Consider the following 21159-nt stretch of genomic DNA (forward strand, 5'->3'; position numbering starts at 1 on the left):
CCTGACAATACACCTCCCCAAAGGAAAACTTTTGTTCCTGAGAATCTGCGTAAAAATTTGCTCCAATGGGCACAGTGTTCCAGATATGCCGGTCATGCGGGCATCCGCAAAACTCAATCTTTCATATTGAGAAGTTACTGGTGGCCCACGCTTCATCAAGATGTTCAGCAATTTGTTTCCGCATGTGGCAGCTGTGCCCAACATAAAAGTTCAAGACAATTTTCAGCTGGTCAACTTTTGCCTCTGCCTATTCCCACCAAACCCTGGACCCATATTTCTATGGACTTTGTTTCTGATTTGCCTAATTCTAATAATTTCAATATCATCTGGGTCATCGTTGATCAATTCTCTAAAATGGCACATTTTGCTCCTCTCTGTGGCCTCCCATCAGCACTTATACTGGCTCAGCTATTTATAAAGGAGATCTTCCGTTTGCATGGTTGTCCTGAAGAAATTGTCTCTGATAGAGGAGTTCAGTTTGTGGTGAAATTCTGGAGATCCTTGTGCCAAGCACTACAGATCAAACTAAACTTCTCTTCGGCCTATCATCCCCAATCCAACCGGCAAATGGAAAGAGTCAATCAGGACATAGAAACATTCCTCCGTTTGTACATATCATCTTCTCAAGATGACTTTGTGGATCTGCTTCCTTGGGCAGAATTTGCTCATAATAATCATTACCACTCCATTTCTTACTGTCTAGGGCCTACACCCCAGGGTATCCTTGTTTACTCCACTTCCTACAGCCTCAGTACCAGCCTCTGAAGTCTTCCTAAAGAATTTTGCAGGCCACTGGCGCCAGGTACGGGAATCTCTACTTAAAGCGTCCCAACGCTACAAAATTCAGGCTGACAAAAAGTGACGAGCCATTCCAAGCTTGAAACTTGGAGACAGAGTCTGGCTGTGTACTCGCAATCTACGCCTCAGAGTTCCATCTATGAAATTCGCTCCTCGCTTTATTGGACCATTTAACATCTCTCGAGTCATCAATCCAGTGTCCTACAAATTACATTTACCATCTTATCTCAGGGTAACCAACTCCTTCCATATCTCTCTCTTAAAACCATTGGTACTAAATCGGTTTTATACACCCAAACTGGTTTCTCCTGAAGTGCAGACTGAACATGGTGACGAATATGAAATTAAAAAGATATTGGACTCTCGGTTTCGACATAAGACCTTGCAATATCTAGTCGACTGGAAGGGCTATGGTCAAGAAGAGAGGGCCTAGATCAAAGCTTCTGATGTTCATGCTCCATCTCTCATCAAAAAATGTCACCGCAAGTTTCCAACTAAGCCCCAATCTAAGTGTCCAGTGGCCACTCTTAAGGGAGGGGGTACTGTCACACATCGGGATCTTAGCCGCACTTACCTCACCCGCCGCTGTCATATCACGGCTACCTGCGTCCCTTATGGTCGTCTGCAGCATTCCCGTCCTCTACACCTCCGTTTTTAAACAAACACATACTGTTTATTCTGCTGCATGGGCGCAGCCATCTTGGATGCAGTGAGGTGATCTTTCCAGACCAACCAGATTCAGTAGCTGTAATCACATGACCTGAACAGCCAATAGTTGTTTGTGACACACTATTTAAACCGGCTGCTGTGATCTGTTCATTGCCAGAACAACACACTTCTCTCCAGAGGATAGTTCTTGGCTTCAGTGTTTCTGCCAGCATTTCCAAGTGCTCTGTTCCTGCCAGCAATACCAAGTGCTCTGTTCCTGCCAGCATTACCAAGTGCTCTGCTGCTGCCAGCATTACCAAGTGCTCTATTCCTGCCAGCATTACCAAGTGCTCTGTTCCTGTCAGTATTACCAAGTGCTCTGTTCCTGTCAGCATTTCCAGACTGCTCATTCCCCTGCTATATTCTAAATTCAGCAAAAAACAGAAGTTTCTTTTTGGGTGCACTCAATCCTCTAAATTAACCTTTGATTTGAACAAGTATAAGTATATGCTTTAAAACATAACTTTTATTAGTATAAGTTTTTAAAAGCGAAATATAAGGTAAAATTGTGCTCATAAATAAAAATTGTAATTAAAATGATCTGGATGCACATAAATATTATACCTATATAATATTTAGAGGATTGAGTGCACCCAAAAAGAAACTTCTGTTTTTTGCTGTTTAATATGATACGATAATGTTTCTAGGTAGCACCCCAGAGCAATATGACTATTTATTTATCATTATCAAAATATATCTGGGATCTAATCCTCTAGTTGGTACGGTAGAATAACCCTCTTTTTTTCTGTCCATATTCTAAATTCAGCAAGAACATGAGCAGAAAGATCATCCAGGCTGCTAGGTTCTGTTTCAGTCCTGCTCCAGCTAGTCCCAAGGGTCCCGAATCGAATCAAGAAATACAGACAACAGTGACAGGGGGAAGGGAGCTATCCAATTTGGTGGAGTATTCTGCCTTGTCAGCGAAGAAGGGGGAGGGTAAGGTACAAACCAGTCTGGACCTCTGTGCTGAAGGGGAGCCTCTCAGGGAAAAAACTGAAAAGGGTGACCCAAAGGCAGTGGGCTGTGAGGGCCACCAGTTTTGGTTAAGGGGTTGCCCCTGTGGAGCGGCCATGAGATGCTGTCATGTGAGGGTTAAACTGCGTGTGAGAAGCCCCATACCCTGCAACGAAGGAACTGTGCATGGGGTGGACAGAAGGATGATCTCAACAAGGGGGTGGTAGAAACCTGCACCCTGTTATCAATCCTGTCAAACATGCAACACCTCCTCTGCACTTGCCAGTCTGCTAGCATGTGTCGAAGTCAGCAAATTGGATAGAGTCATTTCAATAAATAGCGAGCAAACTTGGTTGTCTTTGTCTGAAAATATGCATAGAGCACGCTACGGCGTGGAAGGGCGTATCCAGCCGCAACACGTGGCAATAACAGTTTTTTTACATTTTATACACATTCGCACAAACACACACATTTGTAATTAGTACACATTAATTGTAGTTGCAACACATAGTTATTTATGTCAAAGTATAGTAGTATTTATGTTTAATATTATAAGTTATATGCATGTTAGTAAAACATAAGGTTCAGGTTATGGGAAATATGACATGTTTGGTATCATTTTAATCCCCTATTCATCAGCAGCTGTCCGGTTCTTTCGCTGAAGAGATCGCACATTGCATACCCTAGTTAGCGATGTTAGGGAATAAATGTTTAAAGTGATACTGACTATAAAATGCTAATAGACTAGTTGAAACTGGATTCTTGGCTGGAAAGTCGGAGCACATCCCCTGGAGAGATGACCCCTACCTTTGGATATTTTGGTTTCAACTGGCCTATGATCTGCAACATCCTGGACCTTCCTGAAACCTGGATCAATAGAAGCAAGCCACATCATCTGCATTGTTTTACTGTATTTCTGACTGCATATAAGCAGGGGCTCTTGAGCTAATGGGCAGTCTTCTTTGACCACAGACTTCAGACGTGAAGACTGTTCACTGGATCCAGGGCTCCTGCGATAAGTAAAGGCTGTACTTGATTTATTTTGCTTGAATTATTCTGCTACTTTTTGAGAATAAATTACTTTGTGCTTTGAAAACACAATCGAGATTCGACAATCGTTATTGGATAGCGACAAAACGTGCATAACACATACGAAGGGGGAGATGCCCTGTACAGAATTACGTGATGAAGACCCAGAACCTCTAGTGCTGAGGGAAGAGTTAGACTGCAAATCTCTCATGTGACTACCACCCCTGCCTCCATCCACATGAACGTCAGCCTGGGTAATTACTATGTTAGCTGTGCCCCTCATCTCCCCAGACTGTGCATTCATGTCAGACTCATTTGTGCCACTTTGCACATTCCCTCCTGCACCTCGCCTGCCTGTTATTTCTGTGCCTCACAGCCCCTCCCCCCACGCCATGAGACGTCCCTCCCAGATGGGAGCATGTGCCCGCCTCCTAACTCTATCCCCCGGCGGTGCGCTAATGACAGCCGTGTTTTGTGCCTCTTCCTGGCGCCCACACTGAGCTCCAGTGACGGGTTCTCATGTGACTCGGCTGCCTGCTGGGAAGCGCCGATGCTGGGATCAACGCAGATCCCGCCATCATTTAAAATGGGCGTGGGCGAGAAGGAGGGGCCATGTCTGACTGCCGGCTTCCCGACATGACATGGGAGCCATCAGTCAGACGGGCGGTCAGGGTCCTGCTGCGGTGGGGAAGGGACATCTTTAGTGAAGGGGGAATAGAAATAGAAGGAAAGAAAGAAGAGAAAAACACAAGGCAGAGAGAGGCAGACAGACAGAAAAGCAAGTAATAGGAGTGAGACACAGAAAAACAAGCAGAGAAACAAATAAGCAAAGATAGGAGGAAAAAGCACAGCAATAAGTAGAACAGATGGAGGAAAGCAAAAGTGGTAGAAAGAAACTAAACAACAAAATAGAATACAAATCCAACAACTTTGGAGATACAAATCTTAAATCTGGAGCTTATTATCAGCTATGATCTGAAACAAAAGACCCAGCATTCTTTGACTGGCTCATGTTAACACAGGAAAATCATGTAAACACAGAAAAACTTAACCCTAACTGCTAAGTGCCTATTCAGAGACCCAACACATAATTTTAAAAGCCCTCAGCTTACTGCTTCACTTATTATATTAACATTTGATACATGTAAGTACTTGCTGCAAATCAAGATTGTAAGAGTTGAAATCAAAGAATTACATGTGATGACCACTAGTGTTACACAGGAAAGGAAGTGACTTCCTGCATGAATTGCTGCCAGTCTATGCACAGACAGTGGGGAGAGAGCTAGCTGGAAAACTTACATGTGAAGCGGAGGAGGAGTTACAACACTGCCTATTATCAGAACAGTCTGTGGATGTAAACATTGCACACAGAGCTGTGGGATAGGTTGGACTGACTTACCCTGGTCTCTGGTAAGCAAAACTGTACGTCTAGCTTGTTGTAAACTGTGAATCTATTCTCTGTGAGAAGTGAAACTCTCTGGCAGCTATCTATGTGTTTACACTGAGGAGTTTGTTTGCTGATGGGATTCTGAACTCACACGTGTTTGTTTAACAACACACTGGTTAATCCTTGACTCAGACTTTGGAGGACTTGTGTGTTGTTCATTTGACTGATCTCAGCTTCATTTTATATATATAGGATATATGAGTGTGTTTTATTTGATGGCTATTTACTCTATAAATATCTTTCAGTCAGGTGTACAATTGTTTATATCTAGTTAACAGATATATAACAATACACCATTATCCTGACTAGGAAGTGATATCTATTTATGCATCCAGGCTTATATATTTTATGCTGAACAGAATCTGTTTTATATTACTTAATAGTTTGTAGTTTGTTAATAGTTTGTTTTATACGCAATTCACTTTTCTGTTTTATGGTTCTTATATCATTGTGACACTTTATTTTTACATCGACACTTGTTTTTTAGGGGGAGTGCAGACCCCCTGCAATTGGAGATTGTTTTAGAACCATGGCCTGTTAAGCGCCAGGAAGTGTTTTCTTTTGTTCTATTTGTATTATTTTACCGGTGGTACTCGCTACCTCGGCACTGTGAACCCCAACATCGTTTTAAACGACAGGGGAATCACGATGGCTCTAAACCCTACACAGTACTGAAATGACTACTTACCAGATGTCAGACCTGCAGTTTTTCCGGACTTTGAAATGGATGTCTACTGCAGAATACGAATGAGCTAAACACCTACACTATGAAATAACGTCTTTTACTACGGACAGACTGAAAATGCCGGTTTTAAAGCAGCAATACTGTCACGAGCCGCGGCGGTACTCACAGCCGCCGCGGCTCGCTTCCTGTGCCTCCTCACTTCCGCCCAACTCCCGACCGTTGCCAAAGCAACGGTCGGACGCTTCTTCAGCGCGGCGTCCCGGCAATATAGAAAGCCGGGTGCGCACGTGCATTCATTAGACCATTATTATTATTATTATTATTAATATTTATTTATAAGGCGCCACAAGGCATCCGCAGCGCCGTACAGAGACAAACAAAACCACAATACAATGGGAGACAGCACAGTACAGTAAACACAGCAACTCAGTACGCTCAATGCACAGCTAGAGAGGGCGGGGAAAGGGGAGGGAGGATCCGAAAATGACAGGGCCCAAGAAGGGGGGCGCGGAAGACAGGGAGACCCCCAGGGGGGAGGAGGGAGCGAAAGTGGACGTGGGGTGGAGGACCTTTGAGGAGGAGGGCTAAGTAGCTGGAGAGCAGAGTTAGAAGTGGTGGAAACAGGAGGAGAGATGGCCCTGCTCAGAGGAGCGTACAATCTAAGGGGAGGGGTGGACAGACAGAGAGACGCAGGGGAGAGAGGGAGAGTAGGGGGACAGAGGCAGAAGATAAGGTAGGAAGTTAAGTGGGAGACAGAAAGGCTTTAAGAAAAAGGTGGGTTTTTAGGGCCCGTTTGAAGCCGGACAGATTAGGGGAAGTTCTGATGGAGGGAGGGAGCTTGTTCCAGTGGAGGGGGGCAGCGCGGGCGAAGTCTTGGATACGCGCGTGGGAGGAGGTTATAAGGGGGGAAGAGAGGCGACGGTCAGAGGCAGAACGGAGAGGGCGGGATGGAGCATGAATAGAGAGGAGGGTGGAAATGTAGGGCGCAGTGGAGTTGGCGAGGGCCTTGTAGGTGAGTGTGAGGAGCTTAAAGAGGATTCTGAAGGGGAATGGGAGCCAGTGAAGGGCTAGGTAGAGGGGGGAGACAAAAGAGGAGCGGCGAGAGAGGAAAATAAGCCTAGCTGCAGCGTTAAGGACGGATCGAAGGGGATCGAGATGAGAGTGGGGGAGGCCAGTGAGGGGGAGGTTGCAGTAGTCCAGGCGGGAGATGATCAGAGAGTGGATAAGGCATTTGGTGGCATCTTGGGAGAGGAAGGGCCGGATGCGAGCGATGTTGCGCAGCTGGAAGCGGCAGGATTTAGCAAGAGAGAGGATGTGGGGGCCAAAGGAGAGAGAGGAGTCGAGGATGACACCAAGGCAGCGAAGTTGGGGGACAGGTGAGATAGAGGTATTGTTGACAGTGATGGAGAGGTCAGAAGGGGATGGGGTATGAGAGGGAGGAAAAACTATGAGCTCAGTTTTGGCAAGGTTAAGTTTGAGGAATCGAGAGGACATCCAGGAGGAGATGGCAGAGAGGCAGGCGGACACCCTAGAGAGGAGGGAGGGAGAGAGATCAGGAGAGGAGAGGTATAGTTGAGTGTCATCAGCGTAAAGGTGGTAGCTGAAGCCGAAGGAGCTGATGAGTTCACCCAGGGAGGAGGTGTATAGAGAGAAGAGTAAGGGTCCCAGAACAGAGCCCTGAGGGACCCCAACTGGAAGGGTGGATGGGGGGGAGAGAGACCCAGAGGTGGTGACAGAGAAGGAACGGTGAGTAAGGTAAGAGGTGAACCAGGACAGGACTGGGCCGGAGAGGCCGAAAGACTGGAGGGTGTGAAGGAGGAGGGGGTGGTCAACGGTGTCAAAGGCTGCAGAGAGGTCAAGGAGGATGAGAAGGGAGAAGTGGCCCCTGGCTTTTGCAGAGAGGAGGTCATTGGTGACTTTAGCCAGGGCAGTTTCAGTGGAGTGGAGGGGGCGGAAACCAGACTGGAGAGGATCAAGGAGGGAGTATTCAGAAAGGTAGGAGGTGAGACGGCTGCAGACGAGCCTCTCAAGAATTTTGGAGGCAAAAGGGAGAAGAGATATGGGGCGATAGTTCGAGAGAGAAGTGGGGTCGAGATTAGGTTTCTTAAGAATGGGGGATACGAGAGCATGTTTGAAGGAGGAGGGGAAGATGCCAGTGGAGAGGGAGCGATTAAAGAGGTGAGCGAGGTGGGAGCAGGTGGTGGGGGAAAGGGAGCGAAGAAGGTGGGAGGGGATGGGATCCAGGGGGCAGGTAGTGGGGGGGGAGGATAAAATGAGAGAGTGGACTTCCTCGCCGGTGGTGGGACGGAAGGAGTGGAGGGGAAGGTGGTTGGGGGGGGAGGACAGAAGAGTGGGAGGGGTGGAAGAGAGAGTGGAGGAGGAGATTTCAAGTCGGATGGCCTCGATTTTAGAGGAGAAGAAGGAGGCGAAATCAGAGGCAGTCAGGGAGGAGGGGGTGGGGGGAGGGGAGGGGGCCAGGAGAGTGCTGAAGGTGGCAAAGAGGCGGCGGGGGTTAGAGGACTGGGAAGAGATGAGGGATTTAAAGAAAGATTGTTTAGCGAGTGAGAGGGCAGAGCTGTAGGATGAAAGGATGAATTTAAAGTGGAGGAAGTCAGCCAGGGAGCGGGATTTTCTCCAGTGACGTTTGGCGGAACGGGAGCATTTTTGGAGGAAGCGGGTAAATTTGGAGTGCCAGGGTTGGGGTTTGGAGCAGCGGGGGTGGACGGAGTGGGCAGGGGCGACCGCGTCCAGAGCGGAGGTGAGGGTGTGATTGTAGAGGGAGACCGCCTGGTTGGGGCAGGCCTGGGAGGAAAGGGGAGAAAGGAGGGTATCGAGAGAGGAGGACAGAGAGGCATGGTCAAGAGCATCGAGGTTGCGTATGGACAGAGTAGGTTTGGGCAGGGGGGGGGAGCAGGAGAAGAGGAGAGAGAGAAGGAGAGGAGATGGTGGTCGGATAGAGGAAAGGGAGAGATGGAGAAGTCGGAGAGATTACATAGGTAGGAGAAGACAAGATCAAGGGAGTGACCAAGGCAGTGGGTAGAGGAGGAGGTCCATTGGGTGAGACCAAGGGAGGAAGAGAGGGTGAGCAGTTTGCTGGAAGCAGGGTAGGTGGGGTTGTCGATGGGGATATTAAAGTCATCGAGAATGATCGAGGGGAGATCGGAGGAGAGGTAGTGAGGAAGCCAGCTAGCAAAGTTGTCAAGGAAGAGGGAGGTGGGGCCAGGGGGGCGGTAGATGACAGTGACGCGGAGATGGATGGGGTAGAAGAGGCGGATGGAGTGAGCTTCAAAAGAGGAGAAGGAGAGGGAGGGTTCAGGGGGAATGACACGAAAAGTACAGGTGGAGGAGAGGAGGAGGCCAACTCCACCGCCAGGGCGGGCACCAGGCCTGGCGGAGTGGGTGAAGGAGAGGCCACCATAGGAGAGGGCAGCGGGGGAAGTAGTATCAGAATCGGAGAGCCAGGTTTCAGTAACGGCAAGAAGGTTAAAGGAGTTGGATAGAAAGAGGTCGTGGATAGCAGTCAGCTTGTTGCGGACGGATCTGGCATTCCAGAGGGCACAGAAGAAAGGGGGAGAGGAGAGGGGGGAAATGGGGATGAGGTTAGCAAGATGAGCAGCGCGCGGGGGATGGCGGGGAGGAACGGGAGAGGTAGGGCGGGGGGAGAGTATGGGTATGGAGTGAGAGCGGGGAGGCATAGTAGGGAGAGAGAGTAACAGAACAGTGAGATAGTGGGGACAGTGAAAAACAGGTAAGAACAAAGGCAGGAAGACAATGAAAAGGTGGAAGATAATAACGAATTAGGGCGTGGAGGGCATGGAACAACAGTACAGTGAGATAATAAGGACAATGAAGACAGGTAAGAATGATAGCAGAACAGTAAGATAATAAGGACAGCTGATAACAGGTAAGAATAAGCAGGGAGACAATAGCAAGATGGAGGACAATAACCAAATAGGGCGTGGAAGGCAAAGAATAATAGAAGGAGAGGTAATAAGGACAATGGAAATAGGCAAGAATAATAACAGGTAAAACTAGTTGCTGGTAAATATAAAATCAGGAAAAACAAGATAAAGGCATATAAATAGTAGAATAATAACAGGTAAAAAGTAGAAACTTGTAAATGTACAATCAGGAAAAACAAAATAATGGCATATAAAATAATGTTTTATATGCAGTTGATGCAGTTAAGCCAGGGATTCAGCAGGAGAAGGGTTAACTGACAAGCCGGGTCGGTACACAGTAGATCAGTTGCTGCAGATAAGCCAGGGATTCAGCAGGAGAAGGGTTAATTGCCAAGCCGGGTCGGTACACAGTAGATCAGTTGGTGCAGATAAGCCAGGGATTCAGCAGGAGAAGGGTTAAATGACAAGCCGGGTCGGTACACAGTAGATCAGTTGATGCAGATAAGCCAGGGATTCAGCAGGAGAAGGGTTAATTGACAAGCCGGGTCGGTACACAGTAGATCAGTTGGTGCAGATAAGCCAGGGACTCAGCAGGAGAAGGGTTAATTGACAAGCCGGGTCGGTACACAGTAGATCAGTTGATGTAGATAAGCCAGGGATTCAGCAGGAGAAGGGTTAATTGACAAGCCGGGTCGGTACACAGTAGATCAGTTGATGCAGATAAGCCAGGGATTCAGCAGGAGAAGGGTTAATTGACAAGCCGGGTCGGTACACAGTAGATCAGTTGGTGCAGATAAGCCAGGGACTCAGCAGGAGAAGGGTTAATTGACAAGCCGGGTCGGTACACAGTAGATCAGTTGATGTAGATAAGCCAGGGATTCAGCAGGAGAAGGGTTAACTGACAAGCCGGGTCGGTACACAATAGATCAGTTGATGCAGATAAGCCAGGGATTCAGCAGGAGAAGGGTTAATTGACAAGCCGGGTCGGTACACAGTAGATCAGTTGATACAGGTAAGCCAGGGACTCAGCAGGAGAAGGGTTAATTGACAAGCCGGGTTGGTACACAGTAGATCAGTTGATGTAGATAAGCCAGGGATTCAGCAGGAGAAGGGTTAACTGAAAAGCCGGGTCGGTACACAGTAGATCAGTTGATGCAGATAAGCCAGGGATTCAGCAGGAGAAGGGTTAACTGACAAGCCGGGTCGGTATACAGTAGATCAGTTGGTGCAGATAAGCCAGGGATTCAGCAGGAGAAGGGTTAATTGACAAGCCGGGTCGGTACACAGTAGATCAGTTGATACAGATAAGCCAGGGATTCAGCAGGAGAAGGGTTAACTGAAAAACCGGGTCGGTACACAGTAGATCAGTTGATGCAGATAAGCCAGGGATTCAGCAGGAGAAGGGTTAACTGACAAGCCGGGTCGGTACACAGTAGATCAGTTGGTGCAGATAAGCCAGGGATTCGGCAGGAGAAGGGTTAATTGACAAGCCGGGTCGGTACACAGTAGATCAGTTGATTAGACCAGGTATTAGATTCAGTCTGGGACTGAATTAACAGGCATTAGCCTGCAACTGTGCATTTCAGGGGCAAGCCCTTATTGGTCTGTCTGTATAGCAGGCAATTAGCCTGCAAGTGTGCATTCCCAGGAGCAAGCCCTGATTGGTCTATCTCTGTATTTAAGGCAGTGAGGTCTGCAGCCTCACTGTCTGTTATAGCTTACTGTTACCTGTTCTGCTGACCTGCTCTGCTCCTTGTTCCTGTCCTGTGGATATTCTGTTAGATTGCCTGTGTATGACCCTTTGCCTGGATTTGGACCCTGCCTGTTGTTTCTTGTGACCCCGACCTCTGGCGTGTTTACTGACTATCCTGTTTGCTCGTGACCCTTGACCTCGGCTTGTTTATTGGATTCGCTGTCTGCTGTCGGCCCTCGAACCTTGCCTGGACTTCACTCCGCTTTCCTGGGTTCTCCCCAGCCGGTACGCATTTCACGACCCTCTGCTAGTCTGCGGCCAAGTCTGTCCCCACCACTAGGGGTTCCAGTGAACATCAGACTTGTAGAGCAGACTCCGGGTTTTGCTGTACCGGCTAGAAGGGGTTCCTAACAAATACCCGGACCCCCACACCTGTATTACATTATCCAGAGAACATATCCCCCCTCTCCCTATCTCATGGTTTGCTGTATAAGTATTGATGGTTTGTTGCCGGTCCTCTAGTTGCTGTAGCATATAAAGTGTGGAATTCCACCTTGTTACTACCTCTTGATTCAATAGGTGGCATGGCAGATGAATTTTTTTTTTCAACCCCTGTTATGTTCTACATGCGGTCGTGAAATGTCTAAAATGGGCAGAACTTTTATGGGCCACAAACAGCATCTCCTGCACTGATTTCTCAGTTTTAAGAAATTCTGCACTACCAATTTTATTGTGTATGCAAAGCATGGTACATGTTTAAATTCACCAAGTTGTAATGCACACACAGTTTTGGCTCCGTTATCAGCAATGAGGAATCCTGAGGAGAGTTTGAGCTGGGTGAGACATTTTGCTATCACATTCCGAGTTTTTCCAAAAGATTGACACCAATAAGTTTCTTTGAAAAACTAATGATATACAGAGTAGCTTGCCTTTGAATGACCTGGCAGTGCTAGCTCTATTATGAAGAAAGGATGGGGAGGATGATGGTGAAGCTACAGGCTGTTATGCACGTTTTGTCGCTATCCAATAAGAAATTGTCGAATCCCGATGTGTGTTTCCAAAGCACAAAGTAATTTATTAGCCAAAAGTAGCAGAATAATAAATGCGAAATAAAACAAGTACAGCCATTACTTATCGCAGGCGCTCTGGATCCAGTGAACAGTCATTCAGGTCTGAAGGCTGTGGTCAAAGAAGACTGGTCACTAAGCCCAGAGCCCCTGCTTATGTGCAGTCAGTGAATACAGTAAAACAATGCAGATGATGTGTCCTGCTTCTATTGGTCCAGGCTTCAGGAAGGTCCAGTGTACTGCAGGTCATAGGCCAGTTCAAACCAAAATATCCAAAGGTGGGGGTCAACTCTCCAGGGGATGTGCTCCAACTTTCCCGCCAAGAATCCAGTTTCAACTAGCCTATTTGCATTTTACAGTCTGTATCACTTTAAACATTTATTCCCTAACATCGCTAACTAGAGTATGCAATGTGCGATCTCTTCGACGAATGAAACGGACAACTGGTGATGAATAGGGGCTTAAAATGATACCAAACATGACATAGTTCCTGCAACCTGAACCTTTGGTTTCAATAACATGTTTATAACTTATAATACTAAACATAATACTACTATATTTCGACATAAATAACTATGTGTTGCAACTACAATTAATGTGTACTAATTACAAATGTGTGTGTTCATGTGAATGTGAGTAAAAGTGTAAAACCTGTTATTGCCACGTGTTGTGGCTGGATACGCCCTTCCACCCTATAGCGTGCTCTATGCATAATTGCAGACAAAGACAACCAAGTTTGCTCGATATTAATTGAAATGACTTTATCCAATTTGCTGACTTCGACAAGGCACTGCTGCTGATGGCGATACACCTATCTAGTGGGCTGTCGCGGTCATATAGTCTTTGTTTTGACCAGGACTGCTTGTTCACATATCCATAGCTAAGTGGAATGTCGGTACAATGGCATTTTCTAGGTACTGAATGACTTTTTGCTTAACCTCAAAGTACAACTGAGGAATTGATGTTCTGGAGAAATGGAATCGTGTTGGAATTTTGTAGCGGGGACAAATTGGGGGCACATCCAATGCTAACTTAGCTGTCTTGGTTTTAGTGATCTGCTGTGCAAAAGGATGCTGACTATCATACTTGTTTCCTCTGTATATATTTTTCTTCCGCAGCAGCAGCTGTAGCGTGCAAAGATGTTTCTTGGAAATCATGGATTTCATTAGGGGATTTATTTGAAATTTTACAGTTGTACGTACTAATAATGAGGAGGATGATGCTGATGAAGTTGTTGACACGGGTGAGGATTGCAAGTGTCTATATATTCAGCTGGTAGATGATGCTGGGTTGCTTACTACTATACACAATTTTCCATGTTTGGAAACACGACTTGAATGAACATGCTGCAAATGACATAACAGTGAGGAGGTGCCTAGATGTTCAGCATCACTACCTCTACTTATTTTCTCCTGACAAAGGCTACACAGATGTCTTGACAAATGTTGTTTGAGTCTGGATAAAAATATTTCCAAACAAATGATGTGTTTGTTTTAATCTTATGTCCTGGCATGATAATGCACTTATCATGGGCATCTGCTGGTGGTAACACTGGTGGCTACCTTACTTCAACACAATCGTCATCCTCCTCCTCATTATTTCATCCATGTACAACACATTATTTTCAGATCCACAAATATACCCCTCATCCTCCTGCACATTTGCTACTTCCATAATAGCCTCCTCAATTTCTATGGGGAAATCATCATCTTCACTAATACTGCTACTACCCATCGTCACATTTTCAAATGGTTGAGGATTTTTTGAAGGAGGCTGCTTTGTTATTACAGTGTCTGAATTTGAAACCTCAGACTCACATGTAGCACTCATGGATAACTTCCTTAGACTCTCCACAGGATTCTGTGAGTGCCCAGGTTGTTCTTCAACCTCAGTGTTATCCTCAGGCAAGGATTTGTCTGTTTTGGAGGGGTCAGTAACAGATGTACACTCTGAGCAACAAGAAGGTGCATGTAAAGTTGAGGAAAATGCACGACCGCGTTAAGCACTCTGTTTTGTAATGGCCATTCTATTGCGTATACCAGTACCAGCAGTATCAGGACCCCTACTAGCAAAAAGTGGATATAGTCTGAGCCTTGTCTTGCCACTGCGTGTGGTGTATGAAATGTTAGCTATTTTCCTTTTTTTGGAAAAATCTACACATTAATCAGAAAATTACCTCTTAATCCTCCTCCTTGCGTCAAGAGATGATAGTTACTTTGAGATTGAATTTGACAAATAGCTTTTGGATTTTGAGGAGTCTTTTGTCAACTTTTTTCCCACATTACCTTTCTTGCTAGTAGAGGTCGTAACAGTAGTACTACTGCCAGTACTGGTACTGGCAAGAGGAGTAATGCTAATTGAACAGATTAGAGCTACTTGTAGATGCCTGCCACCACACCAGGGGACTGCCCAATAACATAGGGAAAGGAAGGAATGTTATCTTACAATTCTTAGAACACTGTCCACAATATACTTATAACAAACATATTTTATATTTTATCAAGTGGTTGAGCTGCTCTGAGTCAAAGACAAGAAAATCCTGTTTACTTTTTTGGTGTGTGTATCTGGTGCTAACCCTCACACACAAACAGCCTTTTTCCAATATAGATTTCACTGAATGACCCTTCCAAAATATAAAAGTATTGAAAATAGAGAAGATTAGAATATATTGCTTTTTGTTGTGTACAACTGATGCTGAATCTCTCATGCAAACACCCAGTTATTTCAAAATTATTTCACTTGTCACTGCCTCATACACGATTACTTTCACTAGAAAAACTTTCACTGTTAAAAGAAAGAAATCTGTTTGTTTTTTGGATCCTGCTGCTAATAGTCTGACAGCAAAAGGACTGTTTTTCTTAAAGGATATACTAGTTAGTTCAGAATGATCTCTATCTAACTCAGTCTGTATGTCCTGTATATTGCTATTTGATATATGCAGTGCAATGCATTAGCAACAACCAGTAGCCAGTAGTCTGTGTAAACTGTATTAAGTTCTTTACCTAACTGTTTTATAATAACGACAAGATTCTATTGCTTTCCTATGTCACTGGTTCACCCTTAACGCTATTTTATTAGCAGAGCATCATAGCTATCCTCCTCCCTACATGCTGTCTTTTCTAAAATGGCATTTGAGAGAATGAGGGTGGACTATATAAGGTATACAAAAGATGACGATCCAAAACTTGCACGAGTTTTGCAAAAAAAAAGAAGCACGGAAATTATGTTTTGCCTCGTTTTGAGATCCGAGTTTGGCGGGAGAAATTGAGTCACGAGTTGGTTTCATTTGGATCGCCAATCTCGGATTTCGTCAAATTTCACATAATCCGAACCGCTCATCTCTAAAATCTAATGACCTCACCATTTATGACAAATATCCCAATGATCAGCACTGCGTAAGCACAGATATTTTAAATCCAATGACATCATCATTACAATATACAAAGTTAAAGGTATTAGAGATGTAGCAAGATTTAAACTGACACCTGGGGCAAATTTATCAAGCTGCGAGCTTCCATCGGGTTTGAAAAGTGAAGATGTTGCCTGTAGCAACCAGATTCTAGTTAGCATTTATTCAGTACTTTCTACAAAATGATGGCTAGAATCTGATTGGTTGCTATAAGCAACATCTCCATTTTCAAACCCGCCGAAAGCTTGCAGCTTGATAAATTTGCCCCCTGGTGGTAAATGTACTAAGCAGCAGACCCATCAAATCACCAATATTCAGCAATTGTGGTGGCCATATTTAAAAAAAGGAAATTTTGATAAGGACAAAACCTGGCAAGTTTAATAAAATTGCTGCTTTAAGTATGGCCATCACAATTGCCGGATCCACTGCTTAATATATTTATCCCCTGGTGCGTTACAAGTCTACCTCATCACACCATTCCTTAGTTACAATTTTCTGTTCCAAAAGTATGTAGAGCCCTGACATAGAAGAAAAAAATCCAAGACATTGCATGCAGATACATGAATGGGTAAATTAAAATTAATTATATTTTCAGTAGATTAAAGCATTTCATCAGTCACTGGTATCTGTAGTAGGAGTTTTAGAAGGTCAACCAGGCTGTAAGTGTAAGTTGAGTTAGTGTAAGTGTTATGACTTAAACTCCTTTATTTGACAAATAAATCATTTATTATACTTTTTTATGAATATGGTTGCAGCATCAAAATTTATGCGTCATAGTTTTTTATTTCATTGCTGCTTCTGCTTACTATGCTGCTTTATTATATGAAAATTGTTCTTTATTTTAATAAGTAATTTATTATCTTGGTGGTTTAATAATAATGAGATGCAAAGCACATTGGGTGGGAATGTCCTATTATTCAATCACTTTGGGATATTGCACTGACCCTTCTTCATCAACTTACAGCTGTTCACTTTCCTAAAGACCCCGCAGTATTTCTACTCAATAAACCTTTTTTTCTCCATAAGCAAGTCATCGGACCATCTGGCACTTCAAATTAGTCAAGCCTGCAAATTATTAAAAGCCCGAGCATGTTAAAATCCGCCCCACCCCCACCAAACCCAACTTGATAGACAGGTTATAGCACATTTCATCCATGGAGTATATTTCCCTGTCCCGGGAAATGGGTAACTGAGAAAGAATGGCTCCTCTTTGTGACAGAGGTAGGCCATGACCCTACCTCTGTCACAAACCTATCTGCTGCACAATCATGTGCTTCTGATTTCCTCTGCCTCTGTGCAGAGATAAGCACTTGCTGGTTCGTCTCATAATCGTGGCTTGGAGTTGGCATATTCATCTGCACAGTATGTAAAGCTCACTCTGACACTGCAGCACTGTCAGAGCAACAGGTATTCATACCCAGACTTACTTTCTGCTATGCTGTATTGCTACTGACCTTGGCTTTCCTTGTGATTCCTTCTTGTATAGTGCTTCTGCCTGTTAACCCCTCGTATACCAGTCCTTGCTTATTTTGTCCACTCTCTCAGATCCAGATTTTGTATCGCACTATTGCCTGTGTATCAGATCCTGGCTTATTTTACTCCCCTTCTGCATACTGTATACCAGTCCTCAGCTAGCTGACTTGCTTTCAAATTTCTCTTTCTCTTCGCTGTGTTACGCCTAATGGCTGACCAGAGGGCTGTGACCTACGTGTTCCAGGCTGAAAAATTCCATCCTGCCTTGCGGAGGTTCATCATGAAGAGTGGGGGACCATAAGCAATTAGGTTCACTGTGTGAAAACAGTCAATAGGTGTCTTGGGGTTTGTGAGCTGCAGGAGTTCACGTGACATGACATTGCATGACATGATCTGTATATTTAAACTGGGATACCAGGTCTGCCCAAAAGCTCACCAGCATGGTCTATATATGTGTGTGTTTCCAACAGGCCATGAACAAATTGGCATTGCTCGGTGCGAACATGGTACCCATGTACCCATCTACTCTCTGGATGTAATAATCTGTCTTAAAATAAAAAGAATTATTAAGCAAAATGAACTGTATTCCTTCCTGAATTAATTATTTAATATTTATTTCAAAATTTGAGGTATTGAGGAAGAATTACAGATTGGAGACCCTTTTCATGTGATATTACCGTATATAAGGAAATTACATCTGCTGTAATTAGAAAATAATCTTCTTGTCAAATCGATCCATCTAATTTTTGTAAGATGTCTCCAGTATACTTTAAATAAAAGGGAGTTGTTCTCACTATTGGTTGGAGATAATGGTATATGAAGGCTGCTAGGTTAATTAATATTAATATGCAATTCTTGCGCGGCGGGGGGGTTCGCTGGGGGTGCTGCGAATTGTGCCGGTGGGGGGCGGGGGGGGGTTGTCACGAGTATGAATAAGCCAGGAGGGAAGGGGTGCAGGAAGAGGGGTGAGAGAGCCAAATGGGTAGGGGATGCAGGGAGAGGGGTGAGAGAGCCAGGGTAGAAGGGGTGCAGGAAGATGTGTGAGACAGCCAGGAGATTAGGGGGTGCAGGAAGAGATATGAAAGAGCCAACGGGGAAGGGGGTGCAGGAAAAGGGGTGAGAGAGCCAGCGGGAAAAGGGGTGAGAGAGCCAGGGGGGAAGGGGGTACAGGAAGAAGTGTGAGAGAGCCAGGGGGGTAGGGGGTGTAGAAAGATGTGTGAGAGAGCCAGGGGGGGTAGAGGAAGATGTGTGAGAGAGCCAGCGGGGAAGGAGGTGAGGAAGCCAGGTTGGAAGAGGGTGCAGGAAGAGGTGTGAGAGAGCCAGAGGAAGGGGCTGCAGGAAGAGGGGTGAGAGAGCCAGGGAGAAGGGGGTACAGGAAGAGGGGTGAGAGCCAGGGGAGAAGGAGGTGCAGGAAGAGGGGTGAGAGAGCCAGGGGGGAAGGGGGTGCAGGAAGAGGGGTGAGAGAGCCAGCAGGGAAGGCAGTGTAGGAAGAGGTGTGAGAAAGCCAGGGGGTAAGGGGTGCAGGAAGAGGTGGGAAGTGTCTTTTTTTTCTGCATTTTCTATAAGGATTATTTTCCTGATGTGAAACATAAGGATAACCAAATATTAAGTGACTGCATAGTATACAATAGCAGTAACTTTTTCATTTTTTATTTTCCCCTTTTTTTAACAGAGTTATATATACCCACATATCTATTGCATTTTTATGATATTTTTATGCTATTCATTGGAATTTATGTGTATTGTTGTTTACTTTACTGTCCATACCAGTGTCCATTTGTACACTTTTATATATATTTTCAATATGTACTTTATATGATTATAATGCTGTGCTATTTTGGTAATAAATTGATCTAACATACTAGCGCTCCTACCCCCCTTTTTTTATTCTGTGAGACATTCCAGTAGGATGTTTTGTTGGCAGCAGCGAGTATATTTAGTAACCATTGATCGGTAACAATACCGTAGAGCGCCTTTTATTTTTATCTTAGAAATACTAAAGACCTTATAGTTCCTCACATCATCATCATCATCACTATTTATTTATATAGCGCCACCGATTCCGCAGCGCTGTACAGAGAATTCATTCACATCAGTCCCTGACCCATTGGAGCTTACAGTCTAAATTCCCTAACACACACACACACACACACACACACACACACACACACACACAGAGACACACACAGAGACTAGGGTCAATTTTTTGATAGCAGTCACATAACCTACTATTATGTTTTTGGAGTCTGGGAGGAAACTGGAGCACCCGGAGGAAACCCACACAAACATGGGGAGAACATACAAACTCCACACAGATAAGGCCATAGTCGGGAATTGAATTCATGACCCCAGCGCTGTGAGGCAGAAGTGCTAACCACTTAGCCACCGTGCACATGATTATACAGGTGCCAGAATCTGACAGTAATTTTCTTGATAAACTGATTGTTGGATTTTCTAAATGTCTTCATTTAACTTAGGTAAGTTTGCTATCCCAATTATGAGATGTTTCACAGGTTTTAGTAATGTTCACTTATTTCATATTAAATATAAGGAACTGTCTAAAGACATTATTAATCTACCTACCTGAATGTCCCTGTGTGCTGCAGTATGTAAACAAAACAAATGCCTATTAAAACCCAGGACTCAAGAGTATCCACATTATGAACATTCATTGGTCAAAATGATAAAAAAATAATCTACTTGCGCATTTTACATTATGTTGTTTTCATTATGTAGCTTTACTTATGCATAAGGGTGTAATTAGAAATTACATTGATCCACATAAATATTCTGATAGAGCTCCATAGCTCTCTCAGTGTTGTTCCATCTCAAAACACTCAAACACTCAACATTGCAATTATTCAACTATTTATATCCCGAACTATAAAAAAAAGGTGACACATCTAAATGATGTCTGGATCATTAAATCAGCAGACCAATTAAATATACATTCAGAGCTAATTTTTTTCTAATTTCACAACCTCTATGCTGCTTAGACTCCACATTAATTTCATAAGCTACATTGCCTATAGTTCAAAGTTCCTGATATAACTTTTTGGGCTAAAGGAGTCAGGCACAGTTTAATGCTTTGAACATGCAAATAACAGGATTGGATTTAAAATGTATGCCATGATGTCTACTAATATAATGTATTGGGTCCTACAAGCTTTAGAGTGGCTGTTGCAAAAAAAATAAATATTTATAATAAGGCACCATATTGCAACTTTCGGACATCCATAGAGGTCCATCTTCCAGATTCATCTACTTTTCTCTGGTGGAAAAATACTAAGGAGGACTTAAGAAAGATATTTGACTGTTGATTGTAATGTATATGGATATTTAGTTTTTTAATAAAAGATCTATGTTTTGTCTTTCAGATCTAGATTTTGCAGAAGACATTTTTTGCCATGGATCTTGTCTCAATTGTTCTGTCTGCTGTAGTCATGCTATTTTTGGCCTATGTTTTTACCAATCGGAAAAAACACATTTACAATAATTTTCCCCCGGGACCAAAGCCTTTGCCAATCATTGGAAATTTACATATGATCGACATGGCAAAACCTCATAAAACATTTATAGAGGTAATACATTATATCTGAAATAACACCACAAAAGTATTTATATCTAAAATTGAAATAAATATGTTTTTAGACTGATATTTTTCCTTCTTTAGTCCAGACAATCATTCAAGGGAATTTAAATGTTGATAATTCATTTTCCCAAATTGTTTATAATAGGAGAAATGAGCAGACATTTGGACAAATTTATAAAATTGAACCTCAAATAGTAAGGAAGTACTTTTGTAGGAGGTTGCAAATGTAGAATGTTCATTTACACTTTGCTTTATTATTTGTCATCCTATCTTAAGTAAAAGAAAAGTTGCACAAACTTGTTTGCTGCATTATTGTAATCTCTTCCTTTCACAATCATAATGGTTTTATTCATCATCATCATCATCATCACAATCATCATGAGAACTCACCCACAACAGTCT

The 21159-nt window shown here is 44.0% G+C and overlaps 1 protein-coding gene across 2 annotated transcripts in view; it reads left to right on the forward strand.

Moving 5' to 3' along the window:
- The first annotated feature begins 4745 nt into the window (after positions 1-4745).
- The window catches only part of LOC142143429 (cytochrome P450 2B19-like), a 51789-nt gene continuing 35375 nt past the window's right edge, over positions 4746-21159 (forward strand). Inside the window, exons 1-2 of one of the 2 annotated variants that reach the window (XM_075201269.1) lie at positions 4746-4899; positions 20549-20746. In XM_075201269.1, coding sequence (XP_075057370.1) covers positions 20573-20746 — 174 coding nt within the window. In that variant the 5' untranslated portion in view covers positions 4746-4899; positions 20549-20572. Of the gene's footprint in view, positions 4900-20542; positions 20747-21159 lie in introns of both variants that reach the window. The other variant, XM_075201270.1, reaches the window with a different exon arrangement.

Source organism: Mixophyes fleayi, chromosome 3, assembly GCF_038048845.1.
Source record: "Mixophyes fleayi isolate aMixFle1 chromosome 3, aMixFle1.hap1, whole genome shotgun sequence".
NCBI classification, from domain to species: domain Eukaryota; kingdom Metazoa; phylum Chordata; class Amphibia; order Anura; family Limnodynastidae; genus Mixophyes; species Mixophyes fleayi.